The 26,331-nt window shown below is 39.9% G+C and overlaps 1 protein-coding gene across 1 annotated transcript in view; it reads right to left on the reverse strand.

Annotated features, from left to right (window-relative positions):
- LOC132275342 (uncharacterized) overlaps positions 1-26,044 on the reverse strand; it is a 38,042-nt gene extending 11,998 nt beyond the window's left edge. Inside the window, exons 1-14 of the mRNA XM_059776808.1 lie at positions 25,741-26,044; positions 25,437-25,548; positions 13,984-14,335; positions 13,548-13,702; positions 12,959-13,198; positions 11,704-11,813; positions 11,530-11,607; positions 11,340-11,446; positions 9,616-9,710; positions 9,410-9,525; positions 9,077-9,180; positions 8,926-9,003; positions 8,704-8,782; positions 8,390-8,558 (exon numbers count right to left, since the gene is read on the reverse strand). Of these exons, the coding sequence (XP_059632791.1) occupies positions 8,390-8,558; positions 8,704-8,782; positions 8,926-9,003; positions 9,077-9,180; positions 9,410-9,525; positions 9,616-9,710; positions 11,340-11,446; positions 11,530-11,607; positions 11,704-11,813; positions 12,959-13,198; positions 13,548-13,702; positions 13,984-14,330 (1,678 nt within the window). The 5' untranslated portion in view covers positions 14,331-14,335; positions 25,437-25,548; positions 25,741-26,044. The remainder of the gene's footprint in view (positions 1-8,389; positions 8,559-8,703; positions 8,783-8,925; positions 9,004-9,076; positions 9,181-9,409; positions 9,526-9,615; positions 9,711-11,339; positions 11,447-11,529; positions 11,608-11,703; positions 11,814-12,958; positions 13,199-13,547; positions 13,703-13,983; positions 14,336-25,436; positions 25,549-25,740) is intronic.
- Positions 26,045-26,331: the final 287 nt, after the last annotated feature.

A 26,331-nucleotide genomic window follows, 5' to 3' on the forward strand; every position in this document is an offset into this window, starting at 1 on the left:
TTCTCTATAATATGTGAGGCCAGTGTGTAAATAGGTGATTCTTCCTCTTGTATATAAGCTCCTTATGTATTAGGGCTTGAGACAGATAATGAAAAACATTTTTGTAGCCTCCATCGCTCTCTCTCTCTCTCTCTCTCTCTCTCTCTCTCTCTCTCTCTCTCTCTCTCTCTCTCTCTCTCTCTCTCTTCCTCCTCAGTTTCTATATGGTATCAGAGGACAAAGAAGTGAGCAATGATTCGACCATTGTTGTTGCCACCGAACTAGCTTGTGGGTGTGATTACTTGGAGAGTCGCAGAGGCTACAGAGTTCCCATCTGCGAATTCGCTTGGAGAGTTACAGAGCTCCCATTCGTGAAGATTCATCGGTTCTTTCACCGGATTTTCTTAGGACTCACTTTTTCCTCTTTCTGTGTGTTGATTGCTGGGTGGTTGTGTTCTTGTTGTCGCGAGTGTGTCATCGTCAGCCAAGTCACGATCGCGACCAACCTTTTATTCTTCTTTATAGATTGATTTGTAGTCGGTGGTCGATTTGCAGTCTTTGCCGTCACCTGTAGAGTTGCAGAATTGGTCCCGGCGTCATCGGCAACGTTTGGGAGGAAGAACAGCTCTATTTGGCTACAGGAGTAAGCTAGCCCAAACCAGTTCTACTGGAACCTGCTTTCTTCAGTTACCCGATATTCAACCCAGCTTTCCAAATCTTCATCGTGTCACGACCTAATTCTCTACTATCGGCGGAGTTCCTTGCTTTCGTCGCCCTGTGTTGTGTCACCATCTTCATCACAGATCGTCATCTTGGTTCATACATCAGTGAAGGTGTTGCTAGCTTCACGAGACTCGGTTCGTAGGTCAGGTTGCCGTTTTCCTTTCTGGCGAAGTTGCAGAGTTCGGTAAAGAAGAAGTAATTGTGGGGTGTTTGGCTACTGGTCTGTGTTGTCTCAAACCAGTTTAGCCTATCCTGACCGAGCGTACACCTACACCGAATATAAATTCGACCCGGTGGCCCAAATTTGACCCAAATACAGATTCGGCCCGAATACCCGAATACATATTCGCCCAATCTTTTTCAGGTCTGCTAATTATTTTTGTGTCAGCTTCTATTCTTCTCTTCTGGGTTACTGATTCGGTATGGCCACCAGTTCAGACTTGCTTTCTTCCTCTGCTTCCTTCAATCCTCCCATGACTTTAGCAAAGCTCAATGGCAAGGATTACGTATTATGGCCAAGTCAGTAGCAATTAGCAATTTTCCTGAAAGCCAAAGGCTTCAGCACTCATTTGGACAAGGATAAACCTAAAGACTGTGATGTTGATTTCAATTCATGGGAACAAAGGGATGCTCAGATTATTTCTTTAATGTTGAATTGTATTGAACCCAATATTAGCTCCAACTTATTGTATTTGGACACTGCCAAGGAGATATGGAACCGTCTCCAACAGTTATATTCGGGTACTGGTAATATCACCAAAATTTATGAGGTGTGCAGACAATACTTTGACCTTAAGCGGGGTACTCAAAATCTAGAAGAATACTTCTCACGAGCAATGGGAATTTGTGAAGAAATGAACTTGTATCAGCCCATCACCTCTGATGTGAAGAGTATGAAACAACAACGTGAGGATTTTAATGTTATTCGTGTTCTTACAGGAGAGTATGAACCCGTTCGAGCACAGATTTTGGGTAGCTCTACACTTCCCTCTCTTCCTGATATGTTTTCCAGACTCCAGCGTACTACTCTATCTAGTGGCGCTTCAGGGGGTGCTTCAAGTGATGTCACTGCTCCTCCTAGCAGTGAACATTCTGCATTAATTGTCTCCCAAGGTGGCTTTCATTCTTCTCGTGGAGGTGGCGGTTGTTTTACCTGTGGTCATGGTCGTGGCCGTGGATGTGGATGTCATCATGGCAAAGGTAGAGACTCGAGACTCTGTACTCACTGCGGTCTTACTAATCATATTGTCAATTACTGTTGGGCTTTTCATAGGAAACCGATACCTTCTACCTTTGCACATCAAGTGACCTCTATTGAAGGGGATTCTTCTTTATCTGCCACACCAACTGCTTCACACTTGGTTGTTGAGCCTTCCATGGTCACGATTCCCCGCGATGAGTATGCTCAGCTTATGTCCCAACAACGGACTTCCACCTCATCTTCAATGGTTTCCTTTGCCCAAACAGGTAGTGTACCTGCATGTCTCTTGTCCTCTCGTCAGAGTCCCTGGATTCTTGACTTTAGAGCATCCGATCACATGACTGGTAGTTCTCATCTCTTATCTGATTTTCATTCTGCTCCTTTATCTCAAAGTGTTACTCTTGCTAATGGCTCATCAACTAAAGTTTCGGGTTTATGAACCACTAATCTCACCTCTTCTATGTCCCTCTCCTTTGTATTATATGTTCCTCAATTTCCTTTTAATTTGACGTCTATTAGTAAAATTACTAAATCTCTTCATTACTCCGTTACATTTTATCCCACATGTTGTATTTTTCAGGATCTCACGACGAAGAAGAAGATTGGTATGCCACATAAAGTAGGTGGCTTATATTACTTTGATTTTAAACCATCTCTCACGGCTCTTCAATCATCTTTGTCTTCTTTCCAGTGGCATTGTCGTCTCGGCCACCCATCATTATTAATTTTGCAACGTCAAGTCCCCGGTCTTAGTCGTGTTGAGTCCATGTCTTGTGAAGCATGTCAGCTTAGTAAGCATTGTCGTGTGTCCTTCAAACCTTAAGTTAATAATCGTGTCGCTAGTCCTTTCCAGTTAGTTCATTCAGATGTATGGGAACCAATCAAACATATTTCTATTAATGGATTTCGTTATTTTGTGACATTTGTTGACGATCATTCTCATATGACTTGGTTGTTTTTAATGAAAAATCGTTCCGAGTTATTTTCTATTTTTCAAATATTCCGGAAAGAAATTAAAACTCAATTTGGGTGTTCCATTAAAGTTTTACGTTCTGACAATCCCAAAGAATATTTCTCAGACCCTATTGAGACTTATTTTCATGCCAAATGCATCATTCATCAATCGTCTTGCACTATACTCCACAACAAAATGGAGTAGTTGAACGTAAAAATCGTTATCTCTTGGAAGTGTGTCGTGCCTTTTTATTCCATATGCATGTTCCCAAACGATTTTGGAGTGATGCTGTTCTTATGGCCTGTCATCTTATTAATTGGATGCCCTCGTCGGTGTTACAAGGGAATCTCCTCATTCTATCCTATTTCCCAGTTCAGCGTCGTTTAATCTTCCTCCTCGAATCTTTGGTTGTGTTTGTTATGTCCATAACCTTGGACCCGGTCTTGACAAACTCGACTCTCGTGCCACTAAGTGTGTTTTTCTTAGGTATTCTCGCACTCAAATCGTTGCTACAGTCCTCATTTTCAACAATATTTCACTAATGCCGATGTCACCTTTTCCAAGTATATCCCATATTTTTAATTCTAGTCCTCCTCTTGATATTACTCCTGACCCACCTTTGCCAACTCTTCCCTCTCTATTCCCTACTCCCGATCCTCCACGCTCCGTCATCCCATTGCACGTTTATACTTGGCGACCCCGACCGCCTACTTCGCTCCCTCCACCTCCTTTGGAGTCGTTGGATCCGACACAATCTACTATGCCTGATGATTTGCCTATTGCTCTCCGTAAGGGTTCTCGGTCGTGTGTTACTGCATATCCCATTTCTAACTCTATCTCTTACAGTAATGTTTCATCGTCTTTATCATGTTTTTTTATCCCAAGTGTCTACTACCTTTGTTCCCAAGGCTCTGCAGGATGCTCTCTAATTAAGATTGGCGCCAAGCCATGGTAGATGAAATGGTCCAAATGGATGGCCTTCGCCGTAATCAAACATGGGATCTTGTTCCCTTACCTCCGGGCTCCAAAACGGCTGGTTGTAAGTGGGTCTACACTGTTAAATACCTTCATTATGGGTTTATTGAGTGGTTGAAAGCTCGTCTTGTGGCGAAAGGGTACACTCAAACCTATGGTATTGATTATGATGAGACATTTTCTCCTGTTGCTAAGATCTCTTCTAATAGAGTCCCCATCTCCATTGCTGCCAATTGTAACTGGCCGTTATTTCAATTAGATGTGAAAAATGCCTTCTTACATGGTGACTGAACTGAAGAAGTTTATATGAAGCAACCACCTGGGTTTGTTGCTCATTGCTTAGGGAGAGTATCGCCATACTGTTGGTCGCCTTAGGAAGGCGCTGTATGGGCTGAAACAATCTCCGAGGGCTTGGTTCGGAAAATTCTCTGAGGCAACATTAGCATTTAGTCTTAACAGATGCCAGACAAATCACTCGGTATTTCACCAGCACACCAAAGCTGGTTTCATTCTTCTTGTGGTGTATGTGGATGATATTGTGATTACAAGGCAATGGCTCATACCACTACTAAGTTGACTTCGATACAACATTTTCTGGAGGAACTTGGGTTGACAGTCAAATCCCCTATTCCATTATTCTGTGATAACCAAGTAGCCATTCACATTGCATCCAATCCTGTGTTCCATGAGAGGACCGAGCATATTGAAGTTGATTGTCACTTCATTCGAGAGAAGAGACTGACTGGGAATATCACTACTCCATTTGTGAAGTCTAAAGACCAACTAGCTGATACGTTTACTAAAGCTCTAGGTCATCACAGGTTGAAGATTATTTGTTCCAAGCTAGGATTATATGATATATATTCTCTAGCTTGAGGGGGAGTGTTAGAATGTAATTATGTATATTTGGGGGTATTCTGTAATTCTCTATAATATGTGAGGCAAGTGTGTAAATAGGTAATTTTTCCTCTTATATATAAGATCCTTATGTATTAGGGCTCAAGACAGATAATGAAAAACATTTTTGTAGCCTCCATCGTTCTCTCTCTCTCTCTCTCTCTCTCTCTCTCTTCCTCTTCAGTTTCCACAATAATAAAACGTAATTAAACAGTAAAGGCACTATAATTGAAAAGGTTGTCTACTCGCTGGCCATTCTCCTCCTACTAGAGCTAAAAATCTTAGGTTATAGATTTACGAAGTCATGGTCCTAATTATCAACGCTACCTTTGCAGGACAACACCAAAACACAATCCTTCTTAAAAGTACCAGAAGTCGTTCGTGGTGGCATGCATTGTTGAATCTCTCTCTCTCTCTCTCTCTCTCTCATCAACTAGACGATTTTATTTTTTTCCCCCAAAATTTTCATCAACTAGACAGACAGATGGGATACGATTTTATTTCCCTTTCAACAAAAACCAGAATAGCTTATCAGGTCAATATAATGTAAGGAGGTTCACCAACAAAATACAACTAAGAACAAGGTCAATGTTGGTACTTTAAAAAATAGCCTTCTGTAGAGCCACCACAGTTTCCTACTTATGTCAAATGGATATAACTTGTTGATAGGACAAGAAGATCACTGCTTGATTAAAAAAGAAGCAAAGATGCTTGAGCCAAAGATGGTCTTCCAGGCTTAAAACAATACAAATTCGAACTCTAAAACACCCCAAAGTAAAACCAAAAGAGTCCATATTTTCTGACGGGGGGTAGCAAAAGTCATCTTACATTCAAAGACGTGAGTTTTTCTCAAAACGAAAAATGAACCACATTAGGGCAATCATACAAAATTTCCATACAACGACCAATGATGCTCTGGAATCTCGAAAAGGAGAAGTTACAAGGGTCGAGACATCGATGAAAAATAAGTGTTTTCAAATGGCTTGGACATACTTGCAACATAAAACGAAATAACATAAATTTAGTGTTTCATCCAAATGAAACAAACATACATTTTGACTGCTAGAATTGTTGTATGTGAGTACTGATTGTTGCACTTCCATCTTAAGTATCATGATCGTCCAACAAGGAGGGTTTCTAATTTTTCAAATGAACGATTTGAAGACCTATTAATTCTAAAAACTGATTGCAGAGTTGATCATTCGGACCTTACAATTAATTGATGTAGATCTCAGGCCTATGAATGGGGATATTCCCGAATCTCACAAAGAAAAAGGGGGTGAGTTAGACAAAAAGAAAAGCAACTTGGACCAAAAAAAAATTGACTTGGACAAAAAGAAGCAAAGTGGCTTTGACAAATCTTTTTTGACAATAACCTCATACCAATCAATCGAATATTGATTAGTACATAATTGATCGATCACTACTTGAAAACAGCTCTTCTGCTCAGATTCGAAATGTTCCAATTGTTCTGGAAATTCTCGCTCCCATTGGACCATTTGTATCCATACTTAGCCCATTTACTAACCAGTTAGCTTGTTTCTGGCCTGCAATTCCACTTGTTAAATTACTATACATTTTCTTTTTGGCCCATGCTGATATATTCATTTTAGTCACCTTATAAATTTTCATAGTGCTGCAATCCATAAATACTTTACCCTGAGCATTAGGTTTATAGATGCAGTCTGAAGGTTGACGGTTCAAGAAAAAGATTCAGAATAGAAGTATTAACAAATTTACAAGATGTAAATGCTTTCTAGCATGAAAGATTGTAGGCACACTTAAATGTTAGTAATAAATCAAACTACAATCACATCTTCAAATGTTCTTTTGTTAAGAACAAAAAATTATTAAAGAAACCAACACCCCCTGACATTTGACAATATCTCACTTACACCCCCTCTAGGTTTCAATATTCCACCTACTTCCCTTGAGGTTTTGGTTTGCGTAGCAAATTACCCCCTGCTGTTAAGCAACTGACGGTGTGTGCTGATTTCAGCATGATAAAATTGTAAGAAGGTCAATTTTGCCCTTCTAATGCCTAAAATGACATCTTTAACCTCATTGACCAATACACAACAAAACTACCTTCAACTTATTAACTTAAATGTACAATACCACCCTTCCCTTCTTTGTCAAACCTGTCCATGCCTCCACTCTTGGTGATGGTTTAATTGCATCAATTTATTTTTGTTAATTGTTTTAATTGGTATCGTTATCATCATCATTATCTATGTCATAAGCAAAGGATGGATTGCCACTCATGTGCACTTGTCTTCTGGTTGTTGAACCATGACGCTGTTGCCAATTATTTGGATTTATGTAATGTTCTTGTTTGAGGCCTTACAAACCCTCTCTTTTTTTCATTTTTTTTTTTTCTGACAGTGGACACCAACAATGCCTTCTCTTTTTTTCTGACGGTGGACGCCATAAATGGTGGACAGAACCACCATCTCTAGTGACAGGAGGAAGAGGCAGTTTCTTTCCGGTCACTGAAATCCCAAAATATTCCTGCAATTTGACGGCAGCATCCATGTTCATGAGAAATGCGGTAGCCTGTCGATATTTGTGTCACCGCGTCCACTGTCAGCGCAATCATCATCAGAGACGCCGGCGGAGACAGTGAGTATCCACCGACAGCGCAATCGCCATTTTGGACCTTCCGTTTCACTGGACGATTCAGTCGCCTCACCGCCGTCCTCCACATCGTCACCGACCAACTCTGGCCAACACCCACCAAGCACCGTCTCCATACTCCTCTGCCACAGCGAATTAAAGCTCATCCCCAATCGCCAAAGTTCATATAACCCATCTCTGCAATTTCACACATCAAAAAAAGGGAAACCCATTTCGATGGTGTTGGCGACAGATGAATGCTCGGAGGTCAGCAATGACAAATTCGCTGTTCCGTATGGGAACAGTTGAAGGCAATTTAGTGAAAAGAGCTTTGGCAGCTCTGATTCAATCTTCGCCGGAGATGTAACTGCTACAAGAAAATCCTCGCCGGAGACAGAAATCACAGTTGTCGCAACCTGAACCCACAGTTGTCATCCGCCTTGAGGTCAAGGGGCCGAACTGAACCCACAGTTTTCATGACCTACCGATCTGGGCATGCAAGAGCTTTTCTTCCATGGCCACATCAGAGATTTACTTATATAGTGTGTCATGTGTATATATTTGTTTGTGTATATAGATTATAGAGACAGAAATAGAGAGTATCAATAAGGGTGTTTTTGTCTTTTTGATTCAACTCTAAATTTTTATAAAAATATTAATATATAATTGATGGGCAAAATTGTAAACTCACACATGTCTATTAGTAAAGTAAACAGCTGTCACAAAGAGGGGAGGTAGGTGGAATATCGAAACGTAGAAGGGGTGTAAGTGGAATATTGCCAAACGTCAGGGGGTGTAAGTGGAATTAACCCTACAAAAAACTAGGTCAAAACACATTTATATATGAAAGCTATGGGAGATCCAAGACACTTGAAATTAAGGAGTACCGAAATATGAGAACCAACATATATATACGTTTGAAATGCACCATATATATTCAGGGAAAAAATGTACCATATATTTTGGAAGGAAACTTCTCTTTATGTCAATACACATTTTTACAGAAAGTTGTATGTATATGTGTATAACATAAAGCAACTTACCCATGATAGCAGCAAGGACAAAGCGGTTGTCTAGGCTCCATACAATCATATTAACACCCCGAGGAGTTGGAAGAATTCTTTGCCGTGGACCTCCTCTTGGAGGTTGAGGTGGCATTGGTGGCGGTGGAACTTTCAGATGATATGCTCGTGTCCAACGTCCAACCTTTCCCTTAAAGAAGGAAAGGACAACTATTTTAGTTGAAAAAGGAGAAATCGAGTTTAATGAAATTCACTTAACTTTATCGTGTGCATACAAAAAATTACAAGAACAATACAAAAATGACAGAGAAAGAGGATATGGAAGAAGAGCTCACATGCGATCTACGTGACCTTGGAATCCAAATGATTGCACTGCCATCGCGAGAACAGGTAACTATATTGTCATGAGTAAACCTGAAACAGCAGAGAGTACATCAAAGTGCCCCGATTGAGTACAAAGCAACTAAAGAAAATCAATTAGATTTCTACACAAGTACCAATTAAGAAGAGATAGAACATGTATCGTCTAACTTGAGTTGGGAAAAGCACAAACTCACCACGTATTTTTGAACTTTGGAATATTCTCTTCCTTCGAGGTGTCAGCCATAGAAAATCTAGCTGCCACAGCACAGCCACTGCATCATGAAGCAACAACATTTATTAGCATGCAATACTGAATACTGGTCGAGACAGATGGGACAGACTGACCTGAATTGCACATAATTGACATCATTTTCATGCCCAGCTAGAACATCCATCTCGTGATTTGGTTGCTGTGCGTCATCTGCGTTCGATCTACAAGCACTCCACACCTGCAAGTAACTAGCTCTCTATCAGGATAAAAAAAAAACATCTGAATATATGGTTAAATTTCTCTCTGAAATCTAATACAATCCAATTAAAAAAAATAACTGACTGCCAAATATATATATATATATATATATATAATATCACTATTTTAAATAAGACAAAAAACAGGATGAAGGTGTTGGAAACAGTATGCATAAATAGATTAGTTTAAGAACATATAATCAGATGTACCCTTGCAAGAGTGTCTGAGCTACCAGTGACAAAGACTGTTCCATTAGCATTAAATGCACAACAAAAAATTTGATGGCTCTGCTGAGCAGTACTTGAAGATGGACCATTGTTCTTTCCTGCAGGCATTTCACAATTCCTAAATAAACTCATTTCACCCATGAAAACACGTCAATCAAAAATGAATTAACATAAAAGTAGCGACCAACCAGCTATGGAATCAGGAGGTCTTGGAACATATATACGTGGACTGATATGGGAGTACCTAGCATCCCATATCCTACATGTCCCATCATCAGATGACCTATAAATAATACATTAAAACTGCAAAGTAAATTAAGAAGCAAAAGGCATATAAAAGTAAAGACGACGGTCATTAAGTATGTTAGAAAATGAAGATCTGAACTGATCAAATATGCATCTAAATAGATAATTATACAACCAAAAATTAAATAATAAATAAATAAATAAAACAGACAGCTTAATCACAGAATATAAATAAGGGTAAAATAAAAAAACCCTGAATTGTTGTTTCCTTTTGTGAAAAATCCCCCTGAACTACTGAGAATGAAATTTTACACTTAAGGTCATACCTGTCAGCTGCCGCCGTTAACAGACTAGTTAAAAGACAATTTTACCCCTAATCAAAACGATGCTATTTCGGCAATTATCCACTTAAGTGGATGATGTGGAAGTAAGAAATCTCAACAACCAATCAGAACACAACTCACCTAACCTCATCTCTTTATTTTCAGCACCAACATTACACACACACATATATAAAATATAAATTATTCTTCTTCTTCCCCCACAACCATCAAGACCACCCTCTCTCAGTGTCTCCACCTCCATCACCTCTCCACCAGCACCCTTCTCTCTCTCTCTCTCTCTCTCTCTCTCTTACACGTTTCTCTTGGCCTTTATAACAACCATCTGCCGCACCACTGCCCCAACAAATTCTCCATCTCTCTCTCCAATCCACCTCCCTCTCTTTTTATTCCCGATCCACCTCAACTCTGGTGCCAACAACAAATTGAAGAGAAGAGGAGGAAATTGTAAGGTCAATTAGACGGGAAGAGAGTTTTAATAAAAAAATAAAAATAAAAATAAAAATAAAAAACTGATTTGGTGAATTATGGGTCTGATTCATTCTGAATCGGTATAATAGTTCAGGTTTTCTTTTTTTTCTTTTTTTCATTTTAACCTAGAATGATAATAAAGAGGACTCATTGACAACTTATTAAAAAAGAAAGTATATACGGAATAATATTTTTACTATAAATTTAAAAAAATAATAATAATTCTGCAATACAAATTAAAAGTTGCATTGAATCATTTGGACCAATGTTAAGGTTGAATGCCCATAAATTTAGCATCTTATGGACTAACAAACATATAAATTGGAACTTAAAAGCCCAGACCAACTATAATTTTCATCTAATGTTAATTGTTATTAAGATGTCATTCGAAGGGTATAACACAAGACCCATACTTTTAATTCTGTCTATGTGGACAAGAACTCCAGAGAGGGAAAAAAACAAATTGGAATATCATTACAAATTTAGTAACAATTATGATTTTTTGCCTGATGGGATACAACCGTACTTCAAAATCATCTTCAACCAATATGTTTGCAAATTTATCTAGCAAAACAGAATAACCCTTTCACTGTACCAGAAGATCTAAATGCTTGCAGACAGAAGAGAAAATATTTTAATACACACAAGCTTACTATATCTTGAAAAATATATATATATATATCTTCTCCATTCTAACTGCATCTACTTTGCTATAAAGTGCCCCCAGAAAAGGATTCAATTCTTCACATCAATAACAAGACAGATTCATAAAACAAAACAATTCCACAACAAACCAAAATATCTATATAAGGTCAACAGACTCTGAAAGAAAAAACAAAATGAGTCAGCCTTACGATAAAAGTTGGTATGCAGAGCCTGGTCTAGGACTAAACGCAATGGCAGTAACAGCTTTTGTATGCCCACGCAAAACTGAAATCGGCAGACCATCAGGTAACCGCCACTGTCATAAACCATCAAGAGAAGCGTACAGTCAATAAGCATCAGAGCAAAACATCTGACAATTCAATTAGGAAGAGATCTTACAACTCGAATGATACAGTCATTTGAAGCAGAAGCCACTAAAGCGTTGTTGGAAGTCACAGCTAAGTCAGTAATGTCACCCTTCAAGTGTACAAGGTGATAAGAAGACAATTGGATTAAAAGAAAGAAAGAAACAGCAACAGATGGACGCGTATATGATGGCCAAATTTTACTCACTTCATGTCCACGACAGCTAGCCAAGCAATATGCGGTTTCCATTGACCAGATCTTTACAAGGCGATCATCAGAACCAGTAATAACATATCTTCCTGATCGATCAAATATAGCTGCATACAATCAAAATTTAAAATAGTTCAATGACATCAATCTCTAAACACAGATGTTGAGAAATGGAGGACAGGAATTGAGATCAATAATTGGGGGGGAAAAATGCACAGGGTGAGCTAAATGCATGACAAACAAGCATTGAGTAGAAAAGCACCAAACAAGATGATACAACCTTCACCTAACCATATTCTTTTTTTATGGAAGCATGGAGACAGGTACACAGCTTTCAGATATAATTACGGATTTAATATTAACCCGCACAACACACAAAATATAAAGCCAATACAATCATGGATGTCATGGCACCAGGGGATAAGAAGTAACTAAAATGGTTCATCGGCCAACTGAACTTCCTTAGGCCTTTCATTTCCAATTGCGCCAGGACGGGATTGCCTAAGAATCATTCATTTAAGCCTATCGACGTCAAGGGATAAAAAAGAATGGCAAGTTGACTAAAATATGATTTTATCGAACTGGAGGTACAATTGGAAACAAAAAAACAAAAGAGTTAAATTTGGTTCTTCTAGTCCAATTAGACTAGTGATCCCTTAATTTACAGCAATAAAAGGAAAATATATTAGACCATGAATGGGACATATGAACAGAAGGCAAGGTCAAAGTGTGAATTGTGAAATTCGACCAAAAAGCAAAAGGCATACTCCCCAAAAAAAGGAAGGAAAAAAAATACAAGTTTTTGAATCTGGATGTTCTTAGGCATTCTTAAGCAGTTCCCACGAAGAAATGTAAAATTTCATTTTTCAAAAAAACATAAAAATAAAATAAAAAGAATATGGAACCAAAATAAAATTCTAGATGCGCTTAGACATTCTTAAGCAGTTCCCACAAAGGAAGGTCAAATTTCATGTAGAACCAAGATAGGAAGCGAAATTCTTCTTATATTACTTCTTGTTATTTATTTATTTTTTGTTTTTGATAAGTTGTTGGAAACATCACCTTCCCTTGGACATTTCTGGTAGTATGAAAGCTATATGTGAACAAAGAATCTAAAATAACCAAGGTAATAAAGAAAAGCAGTTTAGTAGTAGATTACCTTTCCTGCTATGATTTCTAGCAATCATATTACAAAATTGACCAAGAAGTTGACTTCAACTTAAACAGGGATTGCAGTGCAGGGAAATCTTACCACAATAGACAGCATCCCGGTGTCCCCTAAGCTTCTTAATGTTTTGCATCTTCTGCACCATAGTAGATGGTTTTGCAATAGCATAGCATGCTGCGCGGATAGATGGTGCACGATGGTGCCTTGCGAAGCCACCACCAATTTCCCTCAAACTTAATCCACGCACCTGATCAGCTTGCATATGAGGCCAACGCATGTAAGAAGGTGGAGGTTTGACTTCATTATTGTTCTTATTTTGATCATCTGGATGGGAAGAAAGGAGAGAAAGCAGGGATGGAGGGAAAGAGAACATATCAAAGGTAGAAGAATGTGGAAGAAATAATAATAACAAGATTGGACACTGGAAACTCTCTTTATCACTCTAAAAGAACAGTAGAAACATAAAACGGTATATAAATATTGTTGCATAAATCGAATAAAAACAGTTCTATTGAGTCCTTTCAATCATTTCTTTATTTTTCTCCTCTCTATATGGGCAGTTCTTATTTTGTCAGTCACCATCAAAAATTTACTATACCGGCATCAGAGGTATTACATGTCAATATAAGCATAGCTCAAAAGTCAATATATTATTAAAAAAATTGTCACATACAGCCCAGAAGAGAAAATGACCCAGTTCCCAAAAGAGTAGGAACTGCAGCAGCATTTAAAGCATCCCCACCAACCAAGCTTTGTGACGGAGCAGCCGCACTCAGTATCAGTTGCTTCAGAAGCTTTACCACATGATCCTTTTCAATGTGAGGATACCTATAAATATATAAATGAAAACAGTAATCAATCAAATATATTTCTTACAAAAATAAAACGAAGTTAACTCGAGTAATCCTGGACTTTTATATAATAAATTCAGCTTTGTTCAAGGCAATATCTTCTGCTAATTTATGATGAAAAGTGAAACCGATCCCAATCATTACTCATGTCCTTAGTTTTGATGATTAGTTAGTACAGTAAAAAACTAAAAGAACAGCAATGCAACACCCGTCAAAAACATATATGATCCTAAGAAATACATAAAGCATATTAAATACCTCTCTACCAACTTATTGTAACTTAATGGGAAAGACAGGCCATCATCATTTTCGTCCCCGCTATGTCTCCCACTCCTGGAATACCAAGCATGATATCTTCTAGGTAAAAGTTGGTGTTCAAGAAGTTCATTCCAAAACTGTCCATAAGTCCTGTGACATGGCCCGGCAGATAGGAAATGCATAATCAGAAAATAAACCTCTCTCAGATCAATATCCACATCAGCCTCTGTAGGACTCATCTCTGGATCTGCAAGTTGACCTTTCTCAATTGCCTTATTAGAAAAACTCAACATTTTCATATTGACAGAAGGAGCATCACCAGAGGGAAAATATTTCTGAAGAGCCATATTTCCTGAAAGAGTGAAAAAATACTTGCATCAAGAAACATAACATGGCCAACTGAATTTTACAGAAATTCAATCATCGTTGCACAAAATTTTGATTTGAAAAATTAAATATAAAGCATGCCATAGAAAAGGTGTTCATATCCAAAAGGTAATAGATATCCAGGATATATGGCAGCATATGCAGCAACATAAGGAAGCTTATGTGGCAGAATTGGTTTGTTTAAACAAGAACGCTCAAGAATATAACAAGTGGTGGTTATTGGTTGTTAAATGAAAGTTGTTTGAATGACTCTTGCCGTTATAGGACTACTCTAAGTAGTTTCTCACAATGTGGCACGTACTTGTTAGTCGTCAACATGCAACTCTATCCATGTGTGTCTGTGTTATAAATGTAAAAACTCAATCATTTAAACATGGAAAATTATTGTACTTTTAATCTTAGGCAATTAAAGTTTTTGATAAGTAATCTTAGGCAATGAAATTGGTCGTATAGTAATCCTCTTCAACCTAAGAAGGAAGACGTATCATGTATTCAATGCCTAAGAAGCATGGATACGGATACGGATACGGATACGGATACAGGACACGGCTACGGATACAGATATACGACACGGATACGACATGACACGGACATGGCGACACAGCAAATCAAAACAATTAGGATACAAACAGGATGGGGATATGGCAAATTATAAATATATCATTTTTATATATGTGATAATATATTATAAGACGAATATTACCAATGGGTCATTAGCCCAATAGTATAACCTCCCTATCCTCAAAGAGGAGGGGAGGGGTTCGAGCCTTGGCGTGGGCAATGTGCATGTGAGTACTTACCTGATAAAAAAATATTATAAGACTAATATTACTTTTCATCAAATTAAGAATAAAAAATCCCATCTCACAATAATTAATGAATTACAACAACAATTCTCTCATTTAAGAAGAGAGAGGGAGAGAGAGAGGAGAGAGAATGGACAGTATAATTTCTAAACTTCCTTTACAAAATATTACAATTGCATAAAGAATGGGGTAAAAAAAAAAAAAAAAGAGAGAGAGAGAGAGAGAGAGAATTGAATCAAGTAGAATTTCTAAACTCTTTCAAAAATTAAGGTTTTATTGAAAAAAAAGGGAAGAGAATTCTATTAGGAGAGAGAGAGAATCAGTTAAAGAAAGAATAAATAAGGAAACTAAGGTGTTATTGAGGAAAACAAATAGCTTTTTGTTGATAATAAAAGACAGAGAACTAGTAAAGGAACAAAGAGGTTTGTGATAGGAAGAAGATCACAAAAACAAAAGAAAAAAAAGGATAGAGAGCAAATAATTTACCATTTTCTCTTCATAATCTTTTACAATTTCAAACAAGTAATAACTATGAAAGATCAAGTTAATAAAATTGTTTAATAAATAACATGTAAAAAACTCTCTATTTTCTATAGATTGACCTCCATATTATTGAAACTTTTCAAAATTTTCATATACTTTATATTTTAACCCATCTTTTTCGAAAAACATTTAAAAATCCTATTTTACTCAGACACGTGTCCGTGACTTTCCCTGGCGTGTGCCGCGTGTGCAAAAGAAAAAATATTCAGACACGTTTTTTTGGCATATCCGAAATCCCACACCAGCCCAGTCTCGGACCTGGTCATAACTTTGATCAATGACTACAATTAGCATGTCTCAATCATGGTTCTTAAAATCTCAATCCGGATGTTATAAACCTACAATCATGATCTAAGAAAACAGAATAGATCTCGATCCCACAAGAATCCCTAGAGGAAAGAACTATTTTGAAATCCCTATAGGATTGTTGAAGTCATGGAATCCCCACTCAATTCCCAATCCTCTGGATCGTATAGTACAACTTTAGATTGTTATTCTTATACTCCTTTTTAACCAAATAATATTGTCCACTTATATGTCCTAATTGATTCAATTATGTTAAAGATTTTCTTGTCATTGTGTCTCTACAATAATTCTTCAAGTCTTCATTCTTTTTTTTTTTTCTCATAAGTACTTCAAGTCTTCTTTTAACTATACAACTTCTTGAAGGAAACAAAAAACAAAAAATCAAAAAAAAACAATTTTAGTAACTGATCTAGGCAGAACGATTTTAGTAACCCATTAAGGCTATTTAACTCCTCAAGTATAAGTTTGACAATGTCACCTCTCTCTTTTTTTATTTTCTTCCTTTGGTTGGCTATTTTGCTCTGATATGTAACAAAAAAGTCAAGAAAAAAAAAAAAAAATTCCTTCAAAAACATTACTTGTTTTTTTTTGATAAGTAAGAAAATTTTATAAAAGCGCTCAAAAAGGGAGCGAAGCCCTGAAGATTGATATACACAAAGCCACCAATGACCTTTAAGCCTTCAAAGAGGCCAAAAAATCAACAATTTCCTCTAAAGATCAATGATCTCTCTCAGAAACCCAACAAAAAAGGGTGGAAATAATAGAGAATTTAAGAGTAGAAATCGACAACTCTTTCCCATCAAAATATCTTCTATTCCTCTCGAGCCAAATACACCACCACACACAAAGAGGCGTAGCCCTCCAAGCATCCAGAATGTGAGGCCCCACATGGCAACCTCTCCAAGCCTCAATCAACCCTCTAACGGATCCAAGCATAACCCAAAGAATCCCAAACAAGCCAAACATCAAATTCCAGCAGTCTCTAACCATGGTGCAATGGAGGAGAAGGTGATCCACAGTTTCCTCATCCCGAAGACACAAATAGCAACGATTGACCACCACCTAATTTCGCCTTCTCAAATTATCCTGGGTTAAGATCCTTCCCAAAACAGCAATCCAAGCAAAAAAAACCCACCTTGAGAGGAGCCTTAGAGCGCCAAACAGCCTTCCAAGGGAAGCGAGCTCTAGTAACATCCGTGAGGCATCTGAAAAAGGATCTAACCTCAAAGTGCCCATGAGAGGTTGCAACCCAGGACCAACAATCAAAAACCCCATCCACAATCCTCTGGCGATACAACAACTCCAAAAAACGAATGGCCTCCTCAATCTCCCAATCCTGAAACAACCGCCTGAATAGAACATCCCGAACAAGAGTCCCACTATGAAGATGATAACAGTTAACCACCATGACCTGCCTATCCGTAGCAATCCTAAAAAGATGAGGAAAAGAGATGGCGAGAGGAGAATCCCCACACCACACATCCTCCCAAAAACTGATCCTCCTACCATCCCTGATTCGAAAACGAACGTGTTTGGAAAACTCATCCCATCCCTTCCGAATGACTTTCCAAACCCCCACACCCCGAGGGCCACGCACCTCCAGAGAACACCACCCTCCTCTAGACTCCCCAAAACGACAAGCAACGACCCTCCTCCAAAGCCAATGCCTCTCCACCCCAAATCTCCACAACCATTTACCAAGAAGAGCCTTATTGAAAGGCACCAGTCTTCTAAGACCCAAACCACCAAAACGAATTGGCCTGCACACCTGATCCCAACAAACCAGATGAAACTTAAACTCTTCGCCTCTACCCCCCCACAGAAAATTACACTGCAATCTCTTAATCATTTCCGCAACTGAAGAGGGAATCTGAAACAGAGAGATAAAATAAGTAGGAAGGCAAGAAAGGGTGCTCTTAATCAGAGTGACCCGACCTCCCTTGGAGAGATACTGCTTCTTCCAACCCGCCAACCTCTTCTCAAATCTATCCACCACAGGATCCCAAACCCCAACACATCTTGATGGGGCCCCAAAGGCATCCCTAAGTAAGAAATGGGAAAAGAGCCAGTACGACAACCAAGAATATCAGCAAAAAACTCAATCTCAGGAACCTCTCCCACCGGCACCAAAATGCTTTTGCCCACATTCACCTTAAGGCCAGAAACAACTTGGAACCAGATCAGGACACACCTCAGATAACAAAGCTGGGACGCATTCGCATCACAAAGAACCAAAGTGTCATCGGCAAACATCAAATGAGAGACCTCCAACTGGGGAGCAGCATCCCTGCCCACCCGAAAGCCTCTCAAAAACCCCAACTCAGTAGCCTTGCTCATCAATCTGCTAAAGGCCTCCATCACAAAAAGGAACAAGAAAGGGGAAAGCGGAGCCCCTTGTCTCAAACCCCTCGAGCTAGAGAAAAAACCGGTAGGAGCACCATTCACAAGAATCGAAAAGCGAGCACTGAAAATACAAAAATAGATCCATCTCCTCCACCGATCCCCAAACCCCATCCTCTCCATCAGGTAAAGAAGGAAGCTCCAACTCACATGGTCATAAGCCTTCTCCAGGTCAAGCTTACACAAAACTCCCGGAACCCCACTACGCAAGCGGAAGTCCACACTCTCACTAGCAATAAGAACTGAGTCCAAAATCTAACGACCTCCCACAAATGCATTCTGAGAATTAAAAGACGACGCCATCCAGGACTTTCCGAAGCCTTGAAGCAAGGACCTTGGCAATCAACTTATAGAAACACCCCACCAAACTAATAGAGCGAAAATCCCTCCCCCCCCCCCCCCCCCCCCCTTCGGAATGAGAGAAATGAAAGTGGCATTCAAGCTCTTCTCAAAAGAGCCCTGAGCGTGGAAAGCATGAAAAGAACCCATCACCTCCCCTATAACCACCTCCCAACACTCCAAAAGAAATCTCATGGTAAAACCATCAGGACCCGGGGCTTTATCCCCGTTGCAACTCTTCATAGCAATAAGAACTTCCTCTTCAGAGAAGGGCACCTCCAGACCCGAGCAGTCCTCACCAGAAATAGAGGCAAACTGAAGCCCTTCAAGCAAAGGTCTCCACTAAACAGACTCAGTAAACAACTTCTTGTAGAACTCTGAAATGCCCTTACAGATATCCTCCTCCTTGCAAAGAAGCACCCCTTCCACATGAATCCTCCCTATATGGTTGCCCCTTTTATGAGCATTGGCCAATCTATGAAAAAATTTCGTGTTACTATCCCCCTCCTCGAGCCACAAAGCTCTAGACTTTTGTCTCCACGAGATCTCCTCCATGATCGCAATCTCAGCAAACTCCGCCTTACACTCCGCCCTCCTAACCTTCAAAGCATCTGCCAGATCCCCTTGACCTTCCATCCTATCAATATCAGCGATCTCAGCCAGAACCCGATTTTTCCTCCACACAAGATTCCCGAAGACCTCTTTGTTCCAAATCTTAATGCTTCCTTTCAAACGACGCAAATGACTTGCAAACGAATGACTTGGGGTGCCTAACACCCCGAACCCCTCCCACCAAAAACGGACCCTTTCCAAGAAACCCTCAGCCCTAAGCCACATATTCTCAAATCTAAATGGAGAGCGTCTACTCCGCAACCCGCCACAATCCAGCATCAACGGAACATGGTCAGAAATAGGACGAGCCAAAGTAGCTTGCACAACATTAGAAAACATCTCCTCCCACTCCCCAGACATAAGGAACCTGTTAAGCCGAGAGAGAGTGGGGGGAGAACGTCCACTGGACCAAGTAAAAGGCCCTCCCTCCAGAGGCAAATCAATCAACCTACACTCATCAATGAATTCCGAGAAAAGCTCCATATCAGAAGTCCATCTACCCCCCGTCGACCTCTCAAAAGGAGATCGAACAACATTGAAGTCTCCTCCAACACACCAAGGAAGCATCCATCATCTTCGAATCTCCCCCAATTCCTCCCAAAGCAGATGACACACACTATCCTCTATAGGCCCGTAAACACTAGAAAAAACCCAAGGAACACCATCCTCCACCAAGGAAAACACACAAGAAACAGAAAATCTCCCAACAAGAGAATCCACCTTAGACACCCATCTGTTATCCCACATGATCAAGATGCCACCCGAAGAGCCAATAGCATCCAAAACAATCCACTCCACAAATCTCCCACCCCAAACACTACGCACCAACCTATCCGACGCCGAAGCGAGTTTAGTTTCTTGCAAACACACCACATGACCTCCCCATTTACGAATAACCGACTTCACCACTTTTCTTCTAACCGAGTCATTAAGACCCGGGACATTCCAAGAAAGGATTTGTAGCTTCATAGGGAAACAACAGAATTAGAAAGCCCTCCCCTCCTTCCACCATCACTCTCCTTAGATCCCCTATTCCTCCTTTCATATGTGATAAAACCAGTGGGATTTTGCAACACCAAATCACCCACCCCATCCTGTCTTCTTCCCCAACTTCCCCTATCTCCCACCTTCTCCTGGAGTTGAGAATTGAGAACTTCCTGAAACAACCGCATCGCCTCATCCTCCTTACCCTCAAAAGAAACACCCAACTGAGAACCCACATCCATCCCATTCTCCCTCACCCACTCCTCCTCCAAATCATTCAACTCTTCAGAAACAGAAGGACCTCTCATCCAATCCTCCTCCGGACGAACAACAGCCAAAGGAACAGCCAAGTTCACTGCTTGCTCGATGTTTTCCCATTGAACTAAACCCAAATCCCCATCAGGTATAGAACCAGCATCACCCTCCCAATCATCAAGGATAGAAGAAGAAAGGGAGCAATCAGACAGTAGTGAGTCAGGATCCTCCTCAAACTGGACAGATTTCGAGGTCGAAAGGTCCCGAATCTCCTTCAACAAAACAGTGGCAGAAGCATCATTGATCATCACCCTTACATCCCATCCCACGCAGACCGTAATACCTTCACCAAAATTCTCTGAAAGACGAACGAGACCAAGCCCATTCACAGACCCGTCGTCATGACCTTCAACTGACTCTAACACCGAGTCACTTTTGCCAACCGGAGCCAAAGAATTGGAAACAGTGCTCACCCCACCCTTCTCCAACCCCGACGATCTGCTCGATCCCCCAACAGAAGGAGAAGGAGAAGAAGAGAAAGTATGGAGAGAAGAGGACCCAGAAAAAACTATGGACTTACCCGGATCAGAACCCGATTGCGAAGCCATCACCCATTTCTGCTTGGCCTTTCGAGTCCACCTCTTATGAAGCACAGGAAAGATGACTTTCTTCTTAGATAGGCGATGACGTCGCGCAGGCTTTCCTCGCCTATCCTCTTTGACTCGCACTGAGAGAACCTGATGGCTGAGAGCATCTTCCGTCCACTGAGGAAGACAAAGATAAGGGCCTAAACTTGTTGCTCAACCCAACTCCAGAGCAAGAAGGGACTGATTCCAGCCCACACTTCAACCCAGATTGAGCAGAAGCATCTTTAAATGGATGAGAAATCGAACCTCCAACCAGCCCACAAACCTTAGGCCCCTCACTCGGCCCACCTAAAGATGTAGAATCATCTTTAAACCCTCTAACATCCAAAGCCCCACTCCTTGGCCCAAGAACAGGCCCATCATCCCCAGAAGGCTTTGAACCCTTTCGAGCCCAAGCGAATGGAGCTGAATTTGGAGCAGAATTTGAAAATAACGTGGGTACAGCTGTAGAACTCTTGTAACGGGCATGGCCTGGATGCCAACCACGTGTATGGATAAGGTTCCTCCCCCTCCAACGCGCTTGCTGCACGTGAACATCACCACGATGCCTTCTTTGATCCCAACTCTGCAAAAAAGACTGACGGCCATTCCCGGTGAGACCTCCACCCCCCTGATTCGGCCGGAACCCATCTTGCCGGCGACGATCCGTCATGAAAGAATGACCATCCCGCCGTTTCTGAGCATACAATCTTCTAAAGCACTCCGTATTCCGGATCCACAGCGCATCCCTCCATTCTTTCCACTTTCTAAACTCTGCCATCCCCTTCACCCCCGACGATTCCCACCGCAACCATTCCTTTTACTTTAACAGATGAGAACCATCACCCCCTTCAAAAACACTACTTCAAAACACTGACTTTGACCTTCATCTCTTTCTCTCTAAAGTTCAATGAGTTTGCCTAAAACTGTCAATCATTTATCTTCAGAAATTATCTGGTGCTCATTTCTCTTCCTATGTTACATGCCTTCTTACAATATCTTTTTAGGCAAATAGCTCAAGTATTTTAGAATAAGCTGACGATTTTCATATAATGTAGGACCATTAACAATAAATGATTCCTGAAATATTTTCATCTATGTTCTAAATCTAATATTGTAATGTTCTATCGTGGTTAGCTCTATATAAATTAATTTTTATGATACTAAATTTTTTATTTGTGTGCGTGTTAATGTGGTCCAAATTTTTTTTTTTTTCAGAGTTAGGTTTTCAATATTTGTCTTATTTCTTCTATATATTTTCGTTTGTTGTAGTAAGATCATTCATAGTGAATTTTTTTAGAATTCTTAATCTGCACATATTATTAGGTATTATCTTTCTCATTACGTAAAATATTGCGATTCTCGATCCAATCCTACAATTCAAATTTAAGGACCCCAATTTTAGTAACCTTGATGTCCATATAACAAACATGATCACCTGCAACAAATTTTGTTGTAGTGATCTCATTTGTTGCTGACCGTAACAGATTCTTTGGCTGGTCAACTTCTTCGCTTTTGATTGTCAGAGAGCAAGTCTCCTTGGATTTTTCTTTTCTTCTCGGGCTTTCTATGATGTACATCCACTTTGGTATACATATTTTATTTACTGATGGAAAAATAAAAGCTGATCACTGTTAACTTCAACACCCTTCTGCAGACTTAGAAATATAAAAAGAATATTTAAAGCTAGGTCGTATATCTTCAATAAAGCTAGGATTGGGTAAAACACTCTTCAGCGCCCTTCCAAGTTTTGGGATGTCAGCAGGCAAGTCTTACACTAAAGAAAATATACGATGAAATTTAATCTCTTCCTTCCCAGCAATTTGTGCAAAAAATCGTATTCAGAACCTCAGTTTGACCTTAGAGCAGTCTCTGGTCTTCCAAGATTGCACCCAATCACATATCTTGGCGTTGGAGGGCAATCTCAACCTCTCGTCTTAACTCCCATCTAATCAGCCTGCAGAAAGTAGAAACCCCCACTGATACATTAAATTTAATACTGACAGATACTAAAAGGACGACCAGAGTCAACAGGGTATTTCTTTCAAAGGAGGACGTCGAATGGGTCATTTAAGATATCTTCCACATATGCCACCACTTAAACTTTGACAAAGCGCAAATGGAAAAAGGTTGGTGGTTTTATTGTAACTACGTTCAGTATTCCCACAGGTCAGTGCATGCTAGGTGTTACAAGTGAGACTTGTCCCACATCGGATCCGGATGGGAATTGTAATGGGTAATGGGTATATATGGCTTGGGTGTTAGCTCTACCCAACAGCTTAAACTTTTGAATTGAACCACAAAGCACTCGACCTGTTACAGTTGGTATCGGGGCTAGACCCAATCCTTGATCCGGTGCTATGCCAAGCGCCAGGCCCGGAAGAGTCCGGGTGTGCCTCCCTGAGTAGGCAGGGTGGTCCAACCGCAACGAGGGCGTTGCGAGTTCGGGTGAGAATGAATGTTACAAATGAGACTTATCCCACATCGGATCCAGATGGAAATTGTAATGGTATTGGGTGTTAACTCTACCCAACAGCCTGTGTTACCTGGACTCGTCACTGAAGGCCAGAGTGCCCGTGTCGACACGACACAACATGGACACAGACGCGGGATATGCATCCAACCCTCCATTCTTCAATCGGACATGGCTGACCAAGAAAATACATAAAATGATGTGTGGTTTGATGCTTGTGAAGGATCAGGAATTTTTTTCGTGTTTTTTTGTTAAATCTATAGCCATAAGAAGCTTTCTATTTCAACAATGGCGTTCTAGTTCGGATCGGTGATCTGAAGGTTGAAGATGACTTGTTGTTTGTGAACCAGCACAAGCTAGCTTTTGTGCAATTTTTTGTGCCATCTTGAGCGTGGTTTCACGCAATTGTTAATAACTTAACACCTGTTTATTTGGATCTGAAAAGATAAAGGATGGGACACAGCTGTAAAGCATTACTGTGGTGGGTTACAGCTGTAACTTTGCTTTTTACAGTACTCTTATAAATACCGTGTGCATTGAATGGGCTTCCTTTTTAATTGTGCTTTGGACTTGTGCAGGCCCAAAACCCAAGCATCAATCCATGACTAAAATGCACATACAAAGACATATTAGCCCATATTGAATTAGTCATCCTTTTTAATTGTGTTTTGACTTGTACAGGCCCAAATGCCAAGATGCACATACAGAGGCATATTAGCCCAAGCCTAAACCCGCCCTTGGGTATACAAAAGAAGCCCTACAGCTCAGAATTTCTTATTTACAGGGTCCATAAAACAGCAGTAACAGGGGAATGCATAGCCATGACATGCCACCAATCAAATGAGGCAAACAAATGCAGTAATAATTATAAAAATTTTATTAAAAAGTACAATTGATATATACATTTTTTAGTTTTATGATTAATGTCTCAAACATAAAAAAAAAAAAACTTACAAATTTTTCTCTCTTTTCAAAGTGTCCAAGTACCCGTGTCCAATATTTGGACACTTTTAATCCGTGTCCCTGTATCCTGAAAACTGATAGATTGACGAATCCGACCCCTAGACACGCACCCGTGTCCGACACCCGTATCCGAGTCCGGGTAACATAACCAACAGCTTAAGCTTTTGGGTTGAACCGCAAAGCACCCCACCCGTTATACTAGGCTCCTTCAACTCCCCTTCCAATTATGTATACATCCTCCTACTAGAGGAGCTTACCGTATGCAACTCGCACCCTCCTTCTACCAACATAGATTCCTAATCTAGTCCTAATAAAAGAATTAATAAATTAATAAATCATTCGGCGTTAATAACTCTGTCAATGGTATCTACTGTGATGCTCCTAACCCTAATCAATCACTCCATCAACAGTATCTAATGTGATTCTCCTAACCCTAGTTTCAAAAGGTCTGGAATAACTAAAATTTTATAAAACCCACTGAAAGAAACCTAAATCAATGTGTCCTTATGGATAATCATTCAATGCCATTGCATGACATTGTTAGAGATCTGCACTTCATTCAAAAAGGCAATTGACAACCATGAGGAGTGAATTGCACTAACAAATACATGTAAAAATCAAGAAATGACAATCCATTTATAGATATTAGATAAACAATTCAAGGAAGAAATTTGCTCATACCAAATTTAAACAATAAACATACAAAATCAAGATAACCAAAGAAAGGAAAATTGAAACTAAAGCAGCCAAAAAAAGAACCTTTCAGATGCGCTGCAGGCCGAACAAGTTAACCGGACGAGCAATCACCGGAAACCCGAAACTGATCTCTACGATTCCAAAACCCTGACTTACCACAACCCATAAGCATTCACTGTGACATCAAAGAAACCACAAAATTCCAGTTACTAACACTTCCTACTACCATAAAATAATAATGAATAAATTCCAACAAGCGATAAAAACCCAAATGAGATCTAATCAAAGACATGCAAAAGAACCCTATTGGATTTCTCAGAAAGAAAATTAAAGAAAATTTGTTCAATTGAAAATTCAATGAGAGAACCTGCAATGGAGTGTCTTCTGAGACGAAACGCCGAGCTTTACAGGTTGAGTGAATCTTAGGCGCCGAAGAATGGGGATCGAAAGACGAAAGAGTCGGAGAATTTTAGAGGAAATAGGGTTAGAAGGAGAGAGTCTAGGTCACATAGAAGATTAGGAATTTAGATATATAGGAGGGAGCTCTCTGATTTGTGCTCTGGCTCTGTAGTCGGTTTTGTTGAAGAGGGATGGAAGAGAGAGAGAGAGGAGAGAGAGGGCAAAGAGAGAGAAGGTGTTCGAAGAAGGCGTTTTAAATCTTTACGCCCACTTCTCTGTAAGATGCCTTCGGAAGAAAAATTAAATTAAAATAAAATAAATAGATAATGTTGGAATGGTACACCACGCGCTGGTGAATGCGTGGCAAGTGGGAATACTTGCACAGCCAAATGGAGGCATATAAAGTTTGCTGATGAGAGGGTATATGCTTGGGCTCTAGTCAGTGCAAGTTGGTTTAATCTTAGGAGTACTTAAGTTCTAATCTTATTTTATCACTAATTGGCGTTGGTATTAATTTTTTTATGAAATTTTACTGTAGACTATTTCCTTTGACACTTTT

Source organism: Cornus florida, unplaced genomic scaffold, assembly GCF_030987335.1.
Source record: "Cornus florida cultivar Cherokee Brave unplaced genomic scaffold, ASM3098733v1 CherokeeBrave_3.0.0_Hap2_Chr09, whole genome shotgun sequence".
Classification (NCBI taxonomy): domain Eukaryota; kingdom Viridiplantae; phylum Streptophyta; class Magnoliopsida; order Cornales; family Cornaceae; genus Cornus; species Cornus florida.